The following is a 16025-nucleotide window of genomic DNA, read 5'->3' as shown; positions in this document are numbered from 1 at the left end:
GCTATCAAAGTCACCCCGTTTTACGGTACATCAATAATAATTATAAATAACTATTCAAAATTTTTAAATTGAACCCAACATATTAAATTGTAAAAATAAGTGTTTTAAGTCCCTTTCCAAATTTGGTCAGTAATGTTTGTCCTTTTAGAAAATATAGAACATAAAAAAATAAAACAATAATTATTTTTATTGTGAAAAAAATTAATTTAATCACAAATTATTTCAAAAGAGACAAATTTTGTTCAAGAGATACAAACCATTTTTCGGATGAAAATTGCTCACAGACGCCGTCAATCGGTATGTTTGTTTTCATACGACTTTTTCAAATGTTATGCTACATTTTTCGAAGTTCAAACTTTTTCCTTGGAAGCCTAAGGCTTCATCCATAAAGTACGTCACGCTAAAATCAGCCAAAATTTACCCCCCTCCCCCCTTTGTCACGCTTTTCCTATACTTATAACATGCAATGTCACGCTTGCTCAGACCCTCCCTCCCCTCCTATAGCGTGACATACTTTATGGATGACGCTTAACTTGGCCAAAGAACTCCCAGTTCAAATTTAAGCCCGATCCTAGCACTAATATTTTTAATTTGTTCTAAAATGACTGTTTTACCGAAATAAATGTTAGGTACCTTAAAAAATAAAAAAAAATCATGTCTCCATAAAAAAAACATACTTTTCAGCAGCTCTAAAGTTCCCCCAATAAAATTAACAATCATGACAAAAACCTAAATTTTTGCTGAAAATTCGATCAAAAATCCCTTCTCAAGACAGCTGCCAAAATTTACTGGATAACTACTTAATGGACGGAACCAATGATGCAAAACTCTTTTTTAAACTTTTTTTTCAAACTGGCGATTTTGCTGAGATTTTTTTTTGCAAAAAATATACCGGTTCAATTTTGGATTTAACATTTTTTTTATGAATATACGATCTTTACAAAGAATTACTGTAAATCTCTTTAAGGAATTCCCCAGCCACTCGTCACTTTAACCCCGTGGTGCGTTTCAAATCTTCTAAAAGGGAATTGTGTATAGCTGTAGGTATTTGCGTTTGTGAGAAAATGACAAATCTGTAGAATTGAGAGAGAGAGAAAAAAAGAGTCAGCTCCTTTATAACGCTTTTTTTTATTATTTTTCTTCAAGAGGATTCAACCAAAAGAGAGCTCACCAAGCTTCGTTTGCAATGAATAGTGAATAATTTCCCGCCGTGAATGGGGCCACAATGAAAAATGCTTCCAGGGAGGCACTCTGCCACTGTCTCCGTTGTTGTCGTCGTCGTCGTCGTCGTCACAACCCAAGGAGGTTCATCCAAGCGAAAGTGTGTCGGGAAATCCCGTCGGGAGATTTGCGTGTCTGCGCGATTTGTGCTAAACGTTCTAGCGCTCAAGGGAGTGGAATTTGAGCATGAATGGCGGAATGTTTCACGCAATTTTTCAATTTTAATTTTGTGATATAACCAATTGTCATGGAATCACGTATGGTTTGATTCTAACTCGTTTACAATGATCTGAAAAAAACATGGAAATAAGCATAATTTGGATGAATTTTGATAACCACCAATGTAGAATTTGAGAAATCACAACCGGAAAATTGCCTGCAATACTGTTATTGCCTCATCGACGGACGATAAAATATAGCACCAAATTTATGATACATTATTCGCAGCAATATTTGATTGTTGCCTGATCACTTTTTTTGGCGTTGCGTGATGCCTCCCTCCGAGGTTTATCTTGCACTGTTTGGTCCCACTGGTGCTGCGATGCTGCTGCCGCTGAGCAAATAGTGCTTTTTGTCACGGATTTTGTTTGTATGAATTCCGAACTGCGGGAATGTTTTGCCTAGCAACATTTGCAATTGAAATTAATCACACGCCAAGCTAGTTTTTTGCTGGAAACTAGTGAGCTGGAATCTTCCTATGAGTATTGAAAATGCTTTTTGTTATCTAATTTGTAAGTTACCACTTTATGATTAAAATTAATTTAAAATTTTATAAATCCAGCCCATCATTTTAAACTACCAAAAAAATATATAAAAATTGAAATTACAAGCCTAGAGTTGCATTGTTAATTTGATTTTGGTTAACCGCGGCAAATTGTCTTAAAATAATTCTTTGGTGTCGAACTGTCAACACTTGATCGCGGTGGATACTTTTCTACCACAATTTTGTTTTTATCAATGTGGTAAATGCTTTGGTGGATTTTTGACAAATCGAAATATTTCAAGAAAATTGACCGCGGTTAACCAAAATCAAATTAACAACGCAACTTAGGTTTCAACTAGGGCGTCCAATTTTCCCGGGTTTTGAAATTCCCGGGAAACGGGAAAAATATTTTTGGAATCCCGGGAAATTTTTGAAGCTGTAATAATTTTAATTTTATGTTTCATATTAAAACATATTTTAAAAATTATCCCTAAGTCACTACCGCCAACTGGAGATATTTAATCGGGACTGCAGTCTGAATAGATACAGGAGATGTTAGAGCAATAAATTTGGAAATCGGTGTACTAATTGTTTTGTAATATTCCTGTTGTAACTAAAATCAATCAAAACAATCAAAAATTATGAAAAAATGGATAAAACAGCAGTCTAAATTCCTTACTTTTTTAAATAAATTAAATTTAATAGAAAATATTGAAAGCGTAAGGCGGATCTGTAAACTAAAAATTCAGCAATTTTCCCTAACAAGCCAAATTAATGCTGATACATGCCGAATACAAATATGAATGCTTTAAAATTCTTATCGAGTCCTAAGTATTAAACTATTCATCTATTTCACAACCAAATCTGAATTTCCAAACCAAAATTTGATTTGTTTTCAATTTCGGGAATTCCCGGGACAAAATTTAAAAAATCCCTGGATTCGGAAATTCCCGGTTTTAGAAAAATCCCGGGATTTTCGTCCCGGGAATTCCCGGGATGGACGCACTAGTTTCAACATTGTGGTGAAAAAGATGTTTTAAAATGCATTTTACACGCATTCAGTTGCTTCCCAATCATTAGTTTTCAAAATATCGATGTATTGACGGAATTTTTTTTCGCTAAAAAAAACATTACGAGATACTGTTACATTGGTATTTCATGAAAAGTCTTCAAAGGAGTTCAAACATGCATAAACGCAGGAAAATTCATTTTAACTGGTTTTCGGTTGATGAAACTTTGATTTTCATTAAAATTTTGAAGTTTTTCGAAAAAATATTTTTTGCGCCCCGATTTTTGCAAGGGGGGTGGGGGTTGACGTAAACTATATTTGCAACGGCCTTATAAAATTTTCATTTTTTACAATGAAAATTTAATAAACATTCCAAAAAATCACGAGCTAAAAAACGCTTACTACGTGATACTGAAAAAAAATTAACAAAATTTAAGGTATAAGCAGGGTTGCCAGATAACTTTGAGATTGCCAAATTTTTTAACTGTCAGCCAATTTGCCATGCAATTTTTAAACTTTTGGTAACAAAACGAGTCTAATGCAAAATCGTAAAATTGATGAAATATTTGACTAAATTTGAATGTTTATTCAACCTTAACGAGACCCAAAATTTTTAATTATATCATAACTACTTGCCCCTTCCCAATCATAATTGTTAGATTTTTGTCTGTCAGATTTTTCCAGATTTTTTATCTGTACTTGGCCAGAATTTTTCAATGAACAATTTAAACAAAAATAGGTTTTTTTTCAACTTGATCATTTTTTAATCGCAAAAACTGAATATTTTTCGAAAATTTTCACCTTCAAATGCTTATTACTAAAAAACTTGCCCCCTTATAAAAATAAAGTCTCTTTAAATTGCAATTTAATTTTGATCTTTTTTTTATTAAAAAAATCAAAGATCAAGGCAGGCCAAAATGCTTCCATGCCAAATCTGAGAAAAATTGGTGCACTTGGATACTGCTGTTTTGCGTGAAATCGCAGTTAGATTTAATGTTTAAAAAAAATTGAAAAAGTATCATTTAAGTTTTACAATCATTTCATGAACAATTTTTGTCTGATTTGGGCTGTTGGGAACAAATACCAACAGATACAGAATCTTTCTCCACCAGCACCAAATCGTGCTCAATCAAATCAATAGTCAATTTAATGTCAAGTTTGTGGTTTCTGCTGCGCGGATGATGCTCGTATTTTGATAGTTAACCGGAACGGGTACACCAATTCTCTATTCGTCGTGGTGCGATTTCGCAATACTGTTTTCATTGTTATTCCCAATGATTTACGGCGCATAGTGTGTCACACACACAAACACTCAACTGAACACAATCCAGATTTCGCTGCTGTTTGGGATGTTGTTTTTTTACTCTCTCTTCATGTATTGCTACCCCAACCTAGTCAGTCCACCCTTAAAAAGCACCCAACAGCCAATAGGAATAAAATTCATTCATTCATTCATGCTTGTATCCTTTTCTCGTTTTTGGCATATTTTCCAGCTGGCAGAACACGATCAGAGACTGAACGGATCAACTTCACGCACAATGGCGGCGATATCATTAGGTTTTATAGTAATAATTACCCCCTGGACGATACAGGAGATTGTGGCGACGTGCACAGGATCAAAGGTAAGGGGAGTTGGAGTAGGGTCGCATAAATTTGCACTTTGACCGACAGCTAACTGTGTGTGTGGGATCGGGCTATTAAGGGCAGAACGAGCCACCGGCACCAGACATGTAGACACTCTTGAGAACAATTCAAATTCATTTGCACAAACGAGTTGAGTGTTGCATTGCATTTTACACTCCCACTGCAGAAGAGGGAGCGTGTACTTTTGCGGTTGGTGTTTTCACATACCGATGGAATAACAAATTAATTGAAAGTTTGTTGAACTTGCACTGAAATTGCGTCAGACGACGACGACGACGACGATAGTGCTGTTGGTGTCATCTAGCTCAGGAATGCCATGTATTTGCAAGTTATTCATATCTATCGTTGCATCCCCTTTCCAAAGTCAACCCAGGAGGAAGGGGTGGAAACGAGGTGTGATAACTGCATAGTTGAAATGCTTTCCGGACCGTTGCATCCGAGATGGAAACTGTCGTTAACGATTACTGGAGCGTGTGGAAACGGTGTGATGCCCTTAGTTCCCTTTCAAAGGGGACGCTTTGCGCGAGCATCAGGGAAATAAAATGTGCCATCCGAGAAAAGGGGCGGGGGATGCTAATATGGGTGTGATTTTTCATCTTTTTACTTTTTCGCTTTGCTTCCAGATTCCACCTTCGATTGACTTCTGTGTGACGTGGATAGCGTTAAGTAGTAGTTTTTGGAATCCTTTTCTGTACTGGCTGCTGAACGCGCGATTCCGGAGGATCTGCAAGGAGATGCTGTCTTCCAGGGTAATTATAATGATTTTTTTGATTTTTAAGTCGAAATCGATAACCAACCGCATTGTTTCTCAACCTTTATTGATCCATTCCCCCTTGGCTGAAATTTAAGAACTTCATTTCCCCCTTTAATATCCAAATAATGTGTATCATTGCACAAATGTGATAACTTTGGCATTAATGTTTGTGGAAAGTTTAAATATTTCACAGCAATATTTTTTTGCTTCGCTCGCAACAACTCACAAATATTTGCAGCATTTTTAAGAATTTTCATTACCTGCTTATATTCAATGGAATGCAAAACCTCATAAAAAATCTTGACTGATATTTTTTTTTCAAGAAAAAATCAAAAACGTGATATCAAATAACTTTTAGAAAAAAAATATTATAGGATATTAGATTCTTTTTGAAAATAATTGAAATTTGCTCAAAAAGACGCAAAAACTCCCAGAAATTAATGAATTTTTTTTTCGCAAAAAAACCGAACCAACGCAAATCTTCACAAATACAATTTTCCAACAGCTGCTCAGTTAAAAAAAATAGATTTAGTTTTATTTGCACAAAATTAGGCTAATGCAAATATTTTGTCCCTCGGCTATAGCCGGTTTCGAGGGGGGAAAAAATAAAATTGAAACAACAAGCCATAGTCTCAAAATTTGAATGCAAAAAGTATTTTAAAATGCATTTTAATTGTTTTTTTGTGACCGAGCCATGTAGCCCAGTGGAAACGCTTCCACCTCGTAAGCGGTAGATCGGAGTTCAAATCCCGGCTCGGACCAACACAACCGGTGATCTTTTCCCTTCTGGAATCGATTGCTTCGTAGAGGGAAGGTAGTGTATCGTCACAAACTGGACCTTATCACGACACCTTAGGGAGGCGATCTATGGAATGTTAACATTTACCTTAACATGTTAACATTAAGTTGAGAATGAAACTGCCACTGAATCCGCTTTGTAAATGCCGGCCCCGATACTCTTCAAGGGTGTTCCCCTCAGGAACTGGGAAAGATTTACTTTTACTTACAATTGTTTTGCAATCATCAGTTATCAAAAAATAATATATGATTTGACAAAAACAAAAAAAATATTCCAAAAAGCTATTTGCGCTACTAAACACCGGAAATTTTCAAAAATTAGATTTTTAAATCATCCAAAACATGAAAAAAAATGATTCCAAACGCAGGGGAAAGCATTTTTTATTAATTTCAGCTGATTGCACTTAAAATTCCAATGAAATTTAAAAGTGTTTTTTGTACCAGCCTTATGGTACTATTCAAAAATGGAGGTTCGTTTGTCAGTGGAAGGTAGAAGTTCGGCGTTCGGTCGGTCCTCGATTATTTTAATTTTTGGCGTGTTTTTAGTGATTTAAAAAGTTTCCGTTGTGACGAAATGATAAAAACCGATATAATGAAGAGAAATCCAATGAAATCTAGTGCACATTTTAGAGGTTTTTCATGATTTTCATCATTTTAACGCATTTTTCTTCTTCATCTTTGTTTTGTTATTGTGCTTTGTGTAGCGCAAATTTTGTGTGCCAAATTTTGTTCAAACGTCAGTTTTGCTTCATAGGTTTGCCTGGGTTCTCACGCCTATGACACCCACCTCTCTTTTTTTTCTCGGAAATATGAGTGCTTGTTTTGATTGCGTCACAGTAGAACTAGAATTTTGCCAACGGTAATAATAATTGCGAATGTTTTACTAGATTCATTTTATTTCTTTTGTTTGAAAAGAATCATGGTTCGTGTTGTATTTTGATTATGGAGCAATTCCAGCTCAAATCAGGTATTTTTCTGGTACTTTTGTACCCGACCCTCTCCGATTTCAATGAAACTTTTTATACATGTTATCCTAGGCCTATATAAGCCATTTTTGTGTATATGGAGCCAATAGTACTCGAAAATAACATTTGAGAAGGGCGTAAGGTATTTAAATATTTTTGTATTTTGTAATTTAAAAATTACTGTATCTCGAAGCCGTTGCGTCGTATCAAAAAGTGGTCAAAGACAAACTTGTAGGAAATTGGACGGGCTTTCTGAAAAAAATACACTGAAACAAAAATACACGCCACATCTATGAGATTTTTTGATTTTTAAGTCTAAAATTTAATTTTAAAGGTGATGTTACGATTTTTTTCGTTCAAAATTTTTGAGGAAATAGCCTAAAATGTTACCAAAAGACTGACGAAAAATGCAGGATGGTATGTCTCTCCTAAAAAAATACAAAAATCATTTACTAATACTGTTTTTTTGAAAAGTGGTCTAAACGTTAAAATTTTTAAAAACCAGTAGTGGGAATCGATTCCCCAGACAATTTTACATAAAAGTCTCCATATTGACCATTGTCCTATGTCCAATCCTTGGGAAGATACAGCGGTTTTAAAAATAAAAATGTTGAAAAAACGGGTTTTTTGGTGGTTTTTGGCAATTTCTATATGACAGACTTGGTTTTTCAGTCTCGTAAATATTTTTACCGGAAAGCTCGTCCAATTTCCCATAAGTTTGCCTTTGACAGCTTTTTGATTTATATCGTTTTTATATTTACGTAAGCAAATTTACTATCCTGGTTTCTACCACACTGAAAAAAATATTCTATTTTCAGTTATTAGCAATGTAATTAAGCTTATATCTGTAAGCCCTTACATCCAATTGAAATGCTGTCAAAGGCAATATAGAAATTGCCAAAAACCACCAAAAAACACGTTTTTTCAACATTTTTATTTTTAAAACCGCTGTATCTTCCCAAGGATTGGACATAGGACAATGGTCAATATGGAGACTTTTATGTAAAATTGTCTGGGGAATCGATTCCCACTACTGGTTTTTAAAAATTTTGACGTTTAGACCACTTTTCAAAAAAACAGTTTTAGTAAATGATTTTTGTATTTTTTTAAGAGAGACATACCATCCTGCATTTTTCGTCAGTCTTTTGGTAACATTTTAGGCTATTTCCTCAAAAATTTTGAACGAAAAAAAATCGTGACATCACCTTTAAATTTAAGTTTTAGACTTAAAAATCAAAAAATCTCATAGATGTGGCGTGTATTTTTGTTTCAGTGTATTTTTTTCAGAAAGCCCGTCCAATTTCCTACAAGTTTGTCTTTGACCACTTTTTGATACGACGCAACGGCTTTGAGATACAGTAATTTTTAAATTACAAAATACAAAAATATTTAAATACCTTACGCCCTTCTCAAATGTTATTTTCGAGTACTATTGGCTCCATATACACAAAAATGGCTTATATAGGCCTAGGATAACATGTCTAAAAAGTTTCATTGAAATCGGAGAGGGTCGGGTACAAAAGTACCAGAAAAATACCTGATTTGAGCTGGAATTGCTCTATGTTGTTGTAAGTTAAATTTGTGATCGACGCGGATGCGATGTAATTGTGTTTGATTGTGCTCGGGAGTTTTGGAGTAGTTTTCGGAAAATCAAGTTTGTACATCCTAATAACAGAGAACATTTTTCGGTCGTTTCGCGTGAATTCATCGTCGTCGTTTGTGCTGTTTTGTAATATGATGGCATATAATGTATTTGCGTCGCGTACGGTAAAAAAATCGCAATCGGGCATTACTTCTGGGCGGAGAAACGACGCTGGATGGAAAACCTTTTCTGATCTGGACCTGAACATCATTACCACAAAAGGAAAACAACAGAGAACAGAGCTTCGTGAATTTGGTGAGATCTGTCCATACTGGAAATTCTGAAAACTAAGATATTTTTGCTTGCAATTTACTAAATACGCGCCGATCCCTGTTTTGCCTTATGGGATTGGAAGTTTAAAGATATGTCGAGGACTCGTCTGGTTCTTGCTCTATCTTTAGGCGGGGCCAGACAATGCCCAGTGACCTCGGAATTGGACCGCAAGGAGCTCTGTCATTCTGAAATGGGTCACTGGAAGCAGCGCGAGGGCTAACACCACCTAATACCCGGGACTGATATAAGATGTATCAGCATAATCAAGTCTGATACATACTATTCTTTCCCATAATTTCGCTGCCGGCCAGCGGGTATTGGATTGGACCACACACACACACAGCCTTATGGTACTATTCAAAAAAACATTCACAGAATTTTAAATTTTTTTCGATTGACATTTTTCAATTTCAGTTTTAGTCAGCTATATTTAAAAAAAAAAACGGCAAAATGAATGATGTTTTAACTTATCATAGAAATTCAAATATATTTCAAATAAGCTTGAAGCTTGAAAGGTAAAAATACGAATAAGGATATATATTTTTACAACATTGGATTGGATTTCTATTGCATCGTCATTCCATTTGACATCTTGTCTTTGTTAATTTTGCACACGGTAATGATTGGAAGAAAAAAATATGATAATAAAAAAGGTGGAAAAAAATATTTCTTGTATAGTGTTATTCCATTTTTGGCAAAACAATGTTTTCAAGCATTTTTGCCTGCCTAAATTCAAAGCTGATCTACTAGTTGTGTAAATTGTTTAGTTGGATTTTAGGCAGCACGGTGCTCGGAGAAAGGTTTTATTTTTTTTATTTTTTTAAATTATGAAAACTGATTTGCTGAAACAAGTCACGATTTTCAAACTGCACTGTTAATTTTCATTTGTTCAAGCATTTTTTATAACAACAATGGATAATTTGTTTATAAATTAATTAAGTTTTAATATTGTTAGTTTTTTGGAATTAAACGAAAAAGTAAATTCGTGCACTTTTACTTTTTATTTATTTTTTGTTCGAGGTAGGGCGTCCAATTTTCCCGGGTTTTGAATTTCCCGGGAAACGGGAAAAATATTTTCGAAATCCCGGGAATTCCCGGGATCCCGGGAAATTTTTAAAACAGTATTAAAATCTATGTTTTCATTATATTTGCATGTTTTTCAAGCTTAAAATCATAGAATTAGCTCAATACTATTCATTGGTGGTAATCTACACTTCAACCTAAAAAAGGATAGCAGTTTTTAGATAGCTTGAAAGATTTTTTTTTGTTCTTTGTTGAGCTTTGGTTTCTTATTTTGTATCTTATCCAATGTGATTTAAATTAAATAAGTCTCTTATAAATACATTTTTTTAATTGTCATGACTAGAAAAGCCTCTTTTTAAATGTCTAAAATAACAAATAAAAAGACAACAAATAAAATTATAACAGTTTAATTTTGGATAAGTTTAGACATGCATGTTGTATATAAAAAATATTGATCAAGTTGTCTTAATGTCATCACCGCCAACTAGGGGAAAATCGGGACTAAAGTCTAATTAGGTACAGGAGATTTTAGAGCAGTTCATTTGGAGATCGGTGTACTAATAGTTTTGCTCTGTTCTTGTTTTAACCGAATTCAATCAAAACAATTAAAACATTATGCAAAAACAATTACTAAAACAGCTGTCTTAATTCGATACATTTGTCTTGAATTGCCAAAAATGTTTCATGAAGAATAATTTAAAATTATATTATTTATTAAATTTAGAATCATAAATATAACTAGTCTTTCCAAAAATATGTAAAATTTGATAAAAAATATTTAGATCAATAGGCATTTTACGGATCGGTATTTTGTTTTACAAGTTTGCTTCATAAGTCAAATTAATGCTGATACCTTGTTTGGATAGGTCCTAGAAACATATGAAAACATAAAAGCTGGTAGGACCTTTTGAAAAAAAACACCCTGGATATATGCTTCATATATACCTATAAACCTAAATTTCCAGAGAAATTTTTTACATTTTTTCCAATTTCGGGAATTCCCGGGACAAAATACAAAAAATCCCGGGATTCGGGAATTCCCGGTTTTAGAAAAATCCCGGGAATTTTGTCCCGGGAATTCCCGGGATGGACGCACTAGTTCGAGGTAACATTTAATCAATGATCAATCAATTCAAACATTCACTTTATTCCCAGTTCCCTACTCAGTTCATTTGTAGCTTGACGGAATTCATAAAAGCTTTCGAAATACATTTTGGGCTCTTCAGTTTGTATTCAGTTGCAATGGAGTACTTTCATTCAATTAGTCTCCTGCAGCAAACATGCGCAGGATGTATTCAATTTGATTTTTATTTTTTAACTGAAGTGGTTCTGGGTACAATCTGCATTCATAACTTGGAATGCGAGAAACATACATTTTTCTTGGTATTCTGGAACACATTTAATAATTAATTGCTTTGTTTTAACTCATAACTGGCCCGAACTGGACTGGAAAACAAATATTTATTATGTAGAAACGTGGAGTTTTTGGTTTATGAGAAAAAAGAAAAAAAAATGTTTTCAAACAATGCCTCAATTTATTTGTGTACGATAAATATTACTTGGACACAGGAGTGCATAGGAAAGTTGCTTGAAAATTTTGATTTATTTCTAAAGTGGTTTTGCTCAACCTCAACTGACAGTTATTTATTTTTTATCTCACTAAATCTTCTCCCCCAGTGCACCAGCAGCCAAACTTCACTGGAGGAAAAGTGTAGCATAAGTCTAGAGTACGATCACCACTTGACCACGCTGCCGCTTCCGCCGGGTCCGCCACCGGTGACGATCTGCCGCTCGGCGAATCACACGCCCCGGCCGGATATCGAGTGCACCTCGGAGCGGTACTGGGGCGACATCCTCGAGCGGACGTTCAGCTCGTGCAGCATCAACGCCCTGCCCCGGAGTAACTCTTCGTCGGCGGCGTATCACCAGCAGCAGCAGCACCAAACGACGACCTTGCACCGGCACCACCATCGGCAGAACGGAGGTGGCCATCATCGTAGCAACAACAGCATCCACAAGCTGTCCCCCGGCGGGGAGCACCTGTGCAAGGAACACCGGCGTCCGGGAACCGGTTCCAAGGAGAGCGAGTTCACCGTCATCTTCCCCACGACCAACTCGGACCCGCAGATGAGCTGCGAACGTGAACTGCACGACATCAACTGTGCCAAAAATCGAGCATTCTTTGTCGGTTTCAACCACCACCAGGCCCTGCCCGATATCTAGTATTGTGGCACGATCGAACGGTGGAGGCTAAGGGTTAGAAAGTTTTTTTTTATAAAAAAGAAATAATGTGTTGAGCGTACTTTTCTTTCCAAGAAACGATACATACATGTAGGACACCGCCAGACTGTGTCCTTTAGGGTAGATAACGCAAAACAAGAGATAAACCTATGTGGCTGTAGATAATTGTTCTAGTTGTATGTGTGTGTATGTGGCGAACGAACACTACAACTGTACAGTGTTAGGTTGTACCTCATTCTCTTTTTGCCAGAATCATCTCCAACATTATTGTGTTCGATCCAATTTCCCAGAGGCTGGTCCTTGCCTTCTGTTTTAATCCTGGCACACACTCACACCGATATTGTTCAATTCCATTTTAATAGTCGGCTCCGTAGTGCATCCATTCATTCATGCCCCCATTCACACGTGTACACGTTAAATCCATTTAACTTTTAACCACACACCAAAACACACACAGACACACATTGTGATAGTTACTCGTGAAAAACACACAACAAATTTATTCCACAAAACCAAAATCGTATCGCAGCTGTTCGAAGTCGTAGTTAATGAAACTGTGGTCAAAATAAACTAATTAAGAAGATTTTTACACAAAAAAATAATGACTTGTTTTCGTGCAACTGAGAAATTCATTGTGTGCTGTATCAATTACAGAAATTACTTCGGGCGAATTGTGGACAACGTATTGGCGTAAAGGTAGGTGGATTGCGTTTTGTAATTATTTTTCGAGCTTTCTGTTGAAATTTTTCGATTGATTTCAGGGCAATTACTTGACTGCTAGTGGAATGTTTATTGTGTGTATTTGTTTCGATAATTCAATCAGTCATTCCTGATAAATTCATCATCAAAACATTTTTTCTTAAAATCGCAATAACTCGTGATGTTTATAAGCAAATTTTTTGTAATTTTCTGCTCTACAACTTTGTAGAACATTGTTACACTCTATAAAATAACCCTGCAAAGTTAGAAAAAACACGAAATTTTAAAATGAAAAATTTTGTTCTAAATGAAAAAATGTCCCTTCTGGGTCAATGTAGATTCGAGAAGTACATTAAATTTCCCATTAAATGACAGTCTCTTTGACACCAAATTTCTATCTCATCACCGTTTCAGGCTGCAAATTGTGAAAAAACACCTCTTTTTTCGCATGTTCAAAAATGGAAGGGGTCGTACCGCCCCTCCGTTACGAAATATCAAAAAACGGACCTTGGATTCGTGATCAGGGACAAAAGTTATCCTTGAGGACAAAGTTTCACGCAAATCGAAGAGGGGTCGGGGCAACTTTTCTCGATTTCGTGTGAGTTGGTAGAGAATTACCCACGTATTATTTGTAAAGGTCCTATAAACATATCGAATCCTATTCACAATGAACAGTCAAAAGTGCTCGGATCGGGCTCAAAATTTGACTGGGGGTTCTCTTGCCAAAATAATTACTCCTGTATTTTTTATTTGGCCATTTTCGCAAAAAATTAAACACGTTAAAATCATAATTCCGTCGTTGTGCTCAAAAATGATCTAATGTAGATTACTGAGAATAATTCTAGATTACTTTTTCAAAAGAACCAACTTTTTGAACAAGAATTTAATAATTAAGAATTTTAGATGTTTTGAAATTAGGCCGTTTCAAATACTTTTCAAAGTTTATTTCGACCACTTCCAAATTAATCCGAATTATCAGGGGGCAATTTTTTAATTTTATTTTCATAGGACTTCAAAATTTTAATGAAAAGTGCAGTCTAATCAACTGAAAACAATCTAAAATGCATTTTTTTTGTTTGCATTGATAATCATATTTAGCATGTTTGGGCGCACTTAAATTTATTTTTAATTTAAGGGCCTTAACCCTCTACAACAATTTTTCAACCAATTTTCGATCTTTAAAAAGCATTGGAAAGAAGAACTCTTAAAATTTTAGAAAATTTATGGGTTGGAAGTTTTACTTGTTTTATGTGACTTTGCCAATGTTTTTTTTAAAAATGTAATTTTTTTCGGGGGCAACTTTGGCTGTGTTTTTTATCAACATTTCCTATTTTTTCAGTAAAAAGAACTAGTGCAGTAATTTTTCTAGAGTCCCAGACTATGCCTCTACGCATTTTTTTTACAACTTAAGGGGTTACATACATGTAGAAAATCACAAAATTTGATAATACAGAAAATTCAATGAATTCACTAAAAAGATGACTCCTGAAAGTTTCATGAAAATATTCCATGGCTGAACTGAGTAAGAGACGATTTAAGTTCAAAATTTTTCCATGCGCAAAGTGAACTGTCAAACTGGGATGGACCAAATTGGCTGAAAATTGGAGTGAAGACTCTCAAGACATATCCCGTGTACATGACGAAGCCCGATTTCTAAATATTGCTTACAAAAATCAAAAACTGACTGATTTTTATTTGAAAAAAAATAACAATATTTTTATCTTTTTTAAAAATTAAGTTTTTGAAAATCGGCCTTCGTCATGCCCACGGGACTGGTTTAACAAGTCTTCACCAAAATTTTGAGCCGATTTTGTCAAAGCAGTGTTGAGATATCGCGGCACCCGTTTTTTGAAACTGCTAACTTCAAATAGCTATATCTCGGCAATGATACAACCAAATGTCTTCAAACTTCTTTTGGTAATAGATAAAAATGCATTTTTAATGCTCTGAAAACAGATTTAAAAAAAGTTTCAATGTGTGCTCATACCGACCTCTGACATTTTTGCCGATTTACATGTATGAAACCCCTTAAATGATAATGGTGCCATTTTATAGCAGAAAATGTGAAAAACAGGCAAAAAACTGAAAAAATTTCTGTAAAAACATGAAAAAATTAGAGAGGCAAAATGAAATGATAGGAGGTGGTAGAATAGGCCAAATACTACCAAAAACAAACATAAACTAAACAAGATAAATGCAAATTAAAATACTAAAAATGAAACAAAAAAAACATAAAACAAGAGAAGTAAGGTTTTTCGTAGAACAAAAGTTGCTCAAAATGGCCACCTGAACACGAGAAAAATAAAAAAAATCGAAAAAAAATAAGTAGAGGGTTAAGAACTTGAGAAACTGAAAAAAAATAAAATAAGAATTGTTGAAATAGAAAAGTAAGAAATCATTTTTTTTTTCTTCATAACTTATTTTTATCAGGTTGCTGTGACCAGGTTAGGAGTGAGGATCAATAGTACAAAAAATAATAAACAATAACATAAAAAACCACAACTGAATAAGATAATCACTTTCTCGTGACATGTGTCAGCAAGGGTGCGATCACGTCAATCTGTTCCATGGGTTTTTTGCAATGCCCCAAGCGAACTCTGTATTCTCGGTAAATGGTCCACGTCATTTGTAGAAGGCACCTAAGTTGACGATATATCTTATCGTTATTAGTAAGCAGCGACTATTTTTAAAGTTATTGATACCATTTTATTTTGGTCTATTTTGCCGTGCTCTACTAAATGCTGGCAAATATATTTTTAGTATAAATATTATTTAGTTCCATCCGGAAATAAATTTTGATTGGTTCTTAAGTTTAAGTTCCCTTTCATCTGTCTAAAATTTTTATTTTTGGTTTTTTCCGTGCACGTGTTGCTTCGTTTTCTCCCATTTTCTATCGTTTTCTATAGTTTTTAAACCAGCAATGATTTCTATGAAAAAAATTGTGAAAGTTGTACCTCTGTTTTACGATGCCCATGGAATTCGCTATGGAAAGTGCACTTGTAAATTAATCGCATATTAAATATTGAACGCCCCTCTCATACTGTCCGACAATC

General features: G+C 34.8%; 1 protein-coding gene across 1 annotated transcript in view; it reads left to right on the top strand.

The window, feature by feature from the left end:
• LOC120425838 (trace amine-associated receptor 1) overlaps positions 1–12884 on the top strand; it is a 79463-nt gene extending 66579 nt beyond the window's left edge. Inside the window, exons 6-8 of the mRNA XM_039590459.2 lie at positions 4427–4555; positions 5201–5326; positions 11710–12884. Coding sequence (XP_039446393.1) covers positions 4427–4555; positions 5201–5326; positions 11710–12255 — 801 coding nt within the window. The 3' untranslated portion in view covers positions 12256–12884. The remainder of the gene's footprint in view (positions 1–4426; positions 4556–5200; positions 5327–11709) is intronic.
• Positions 12885–16025: the final 3141 nt, after the last annotated feature.

Source organism: Culex pipiens, chromosome 2, assembly GCF_016801865.2.
Source record: "Culex pipiens pallens isolate TS chromosome 2, TS_CPP_V2, whole genome shotgun sequence".
Lineage (NCBI taxonomy): Eukaryota > Metazoa > Arthropoda > Insecta > Diptera > Culicidae > Culex > Culex pipiens.
Note: the sequence above shows the minus strand (reverse complement) of the source record. Positions and strands in the feature narration are given on the sequence as shown.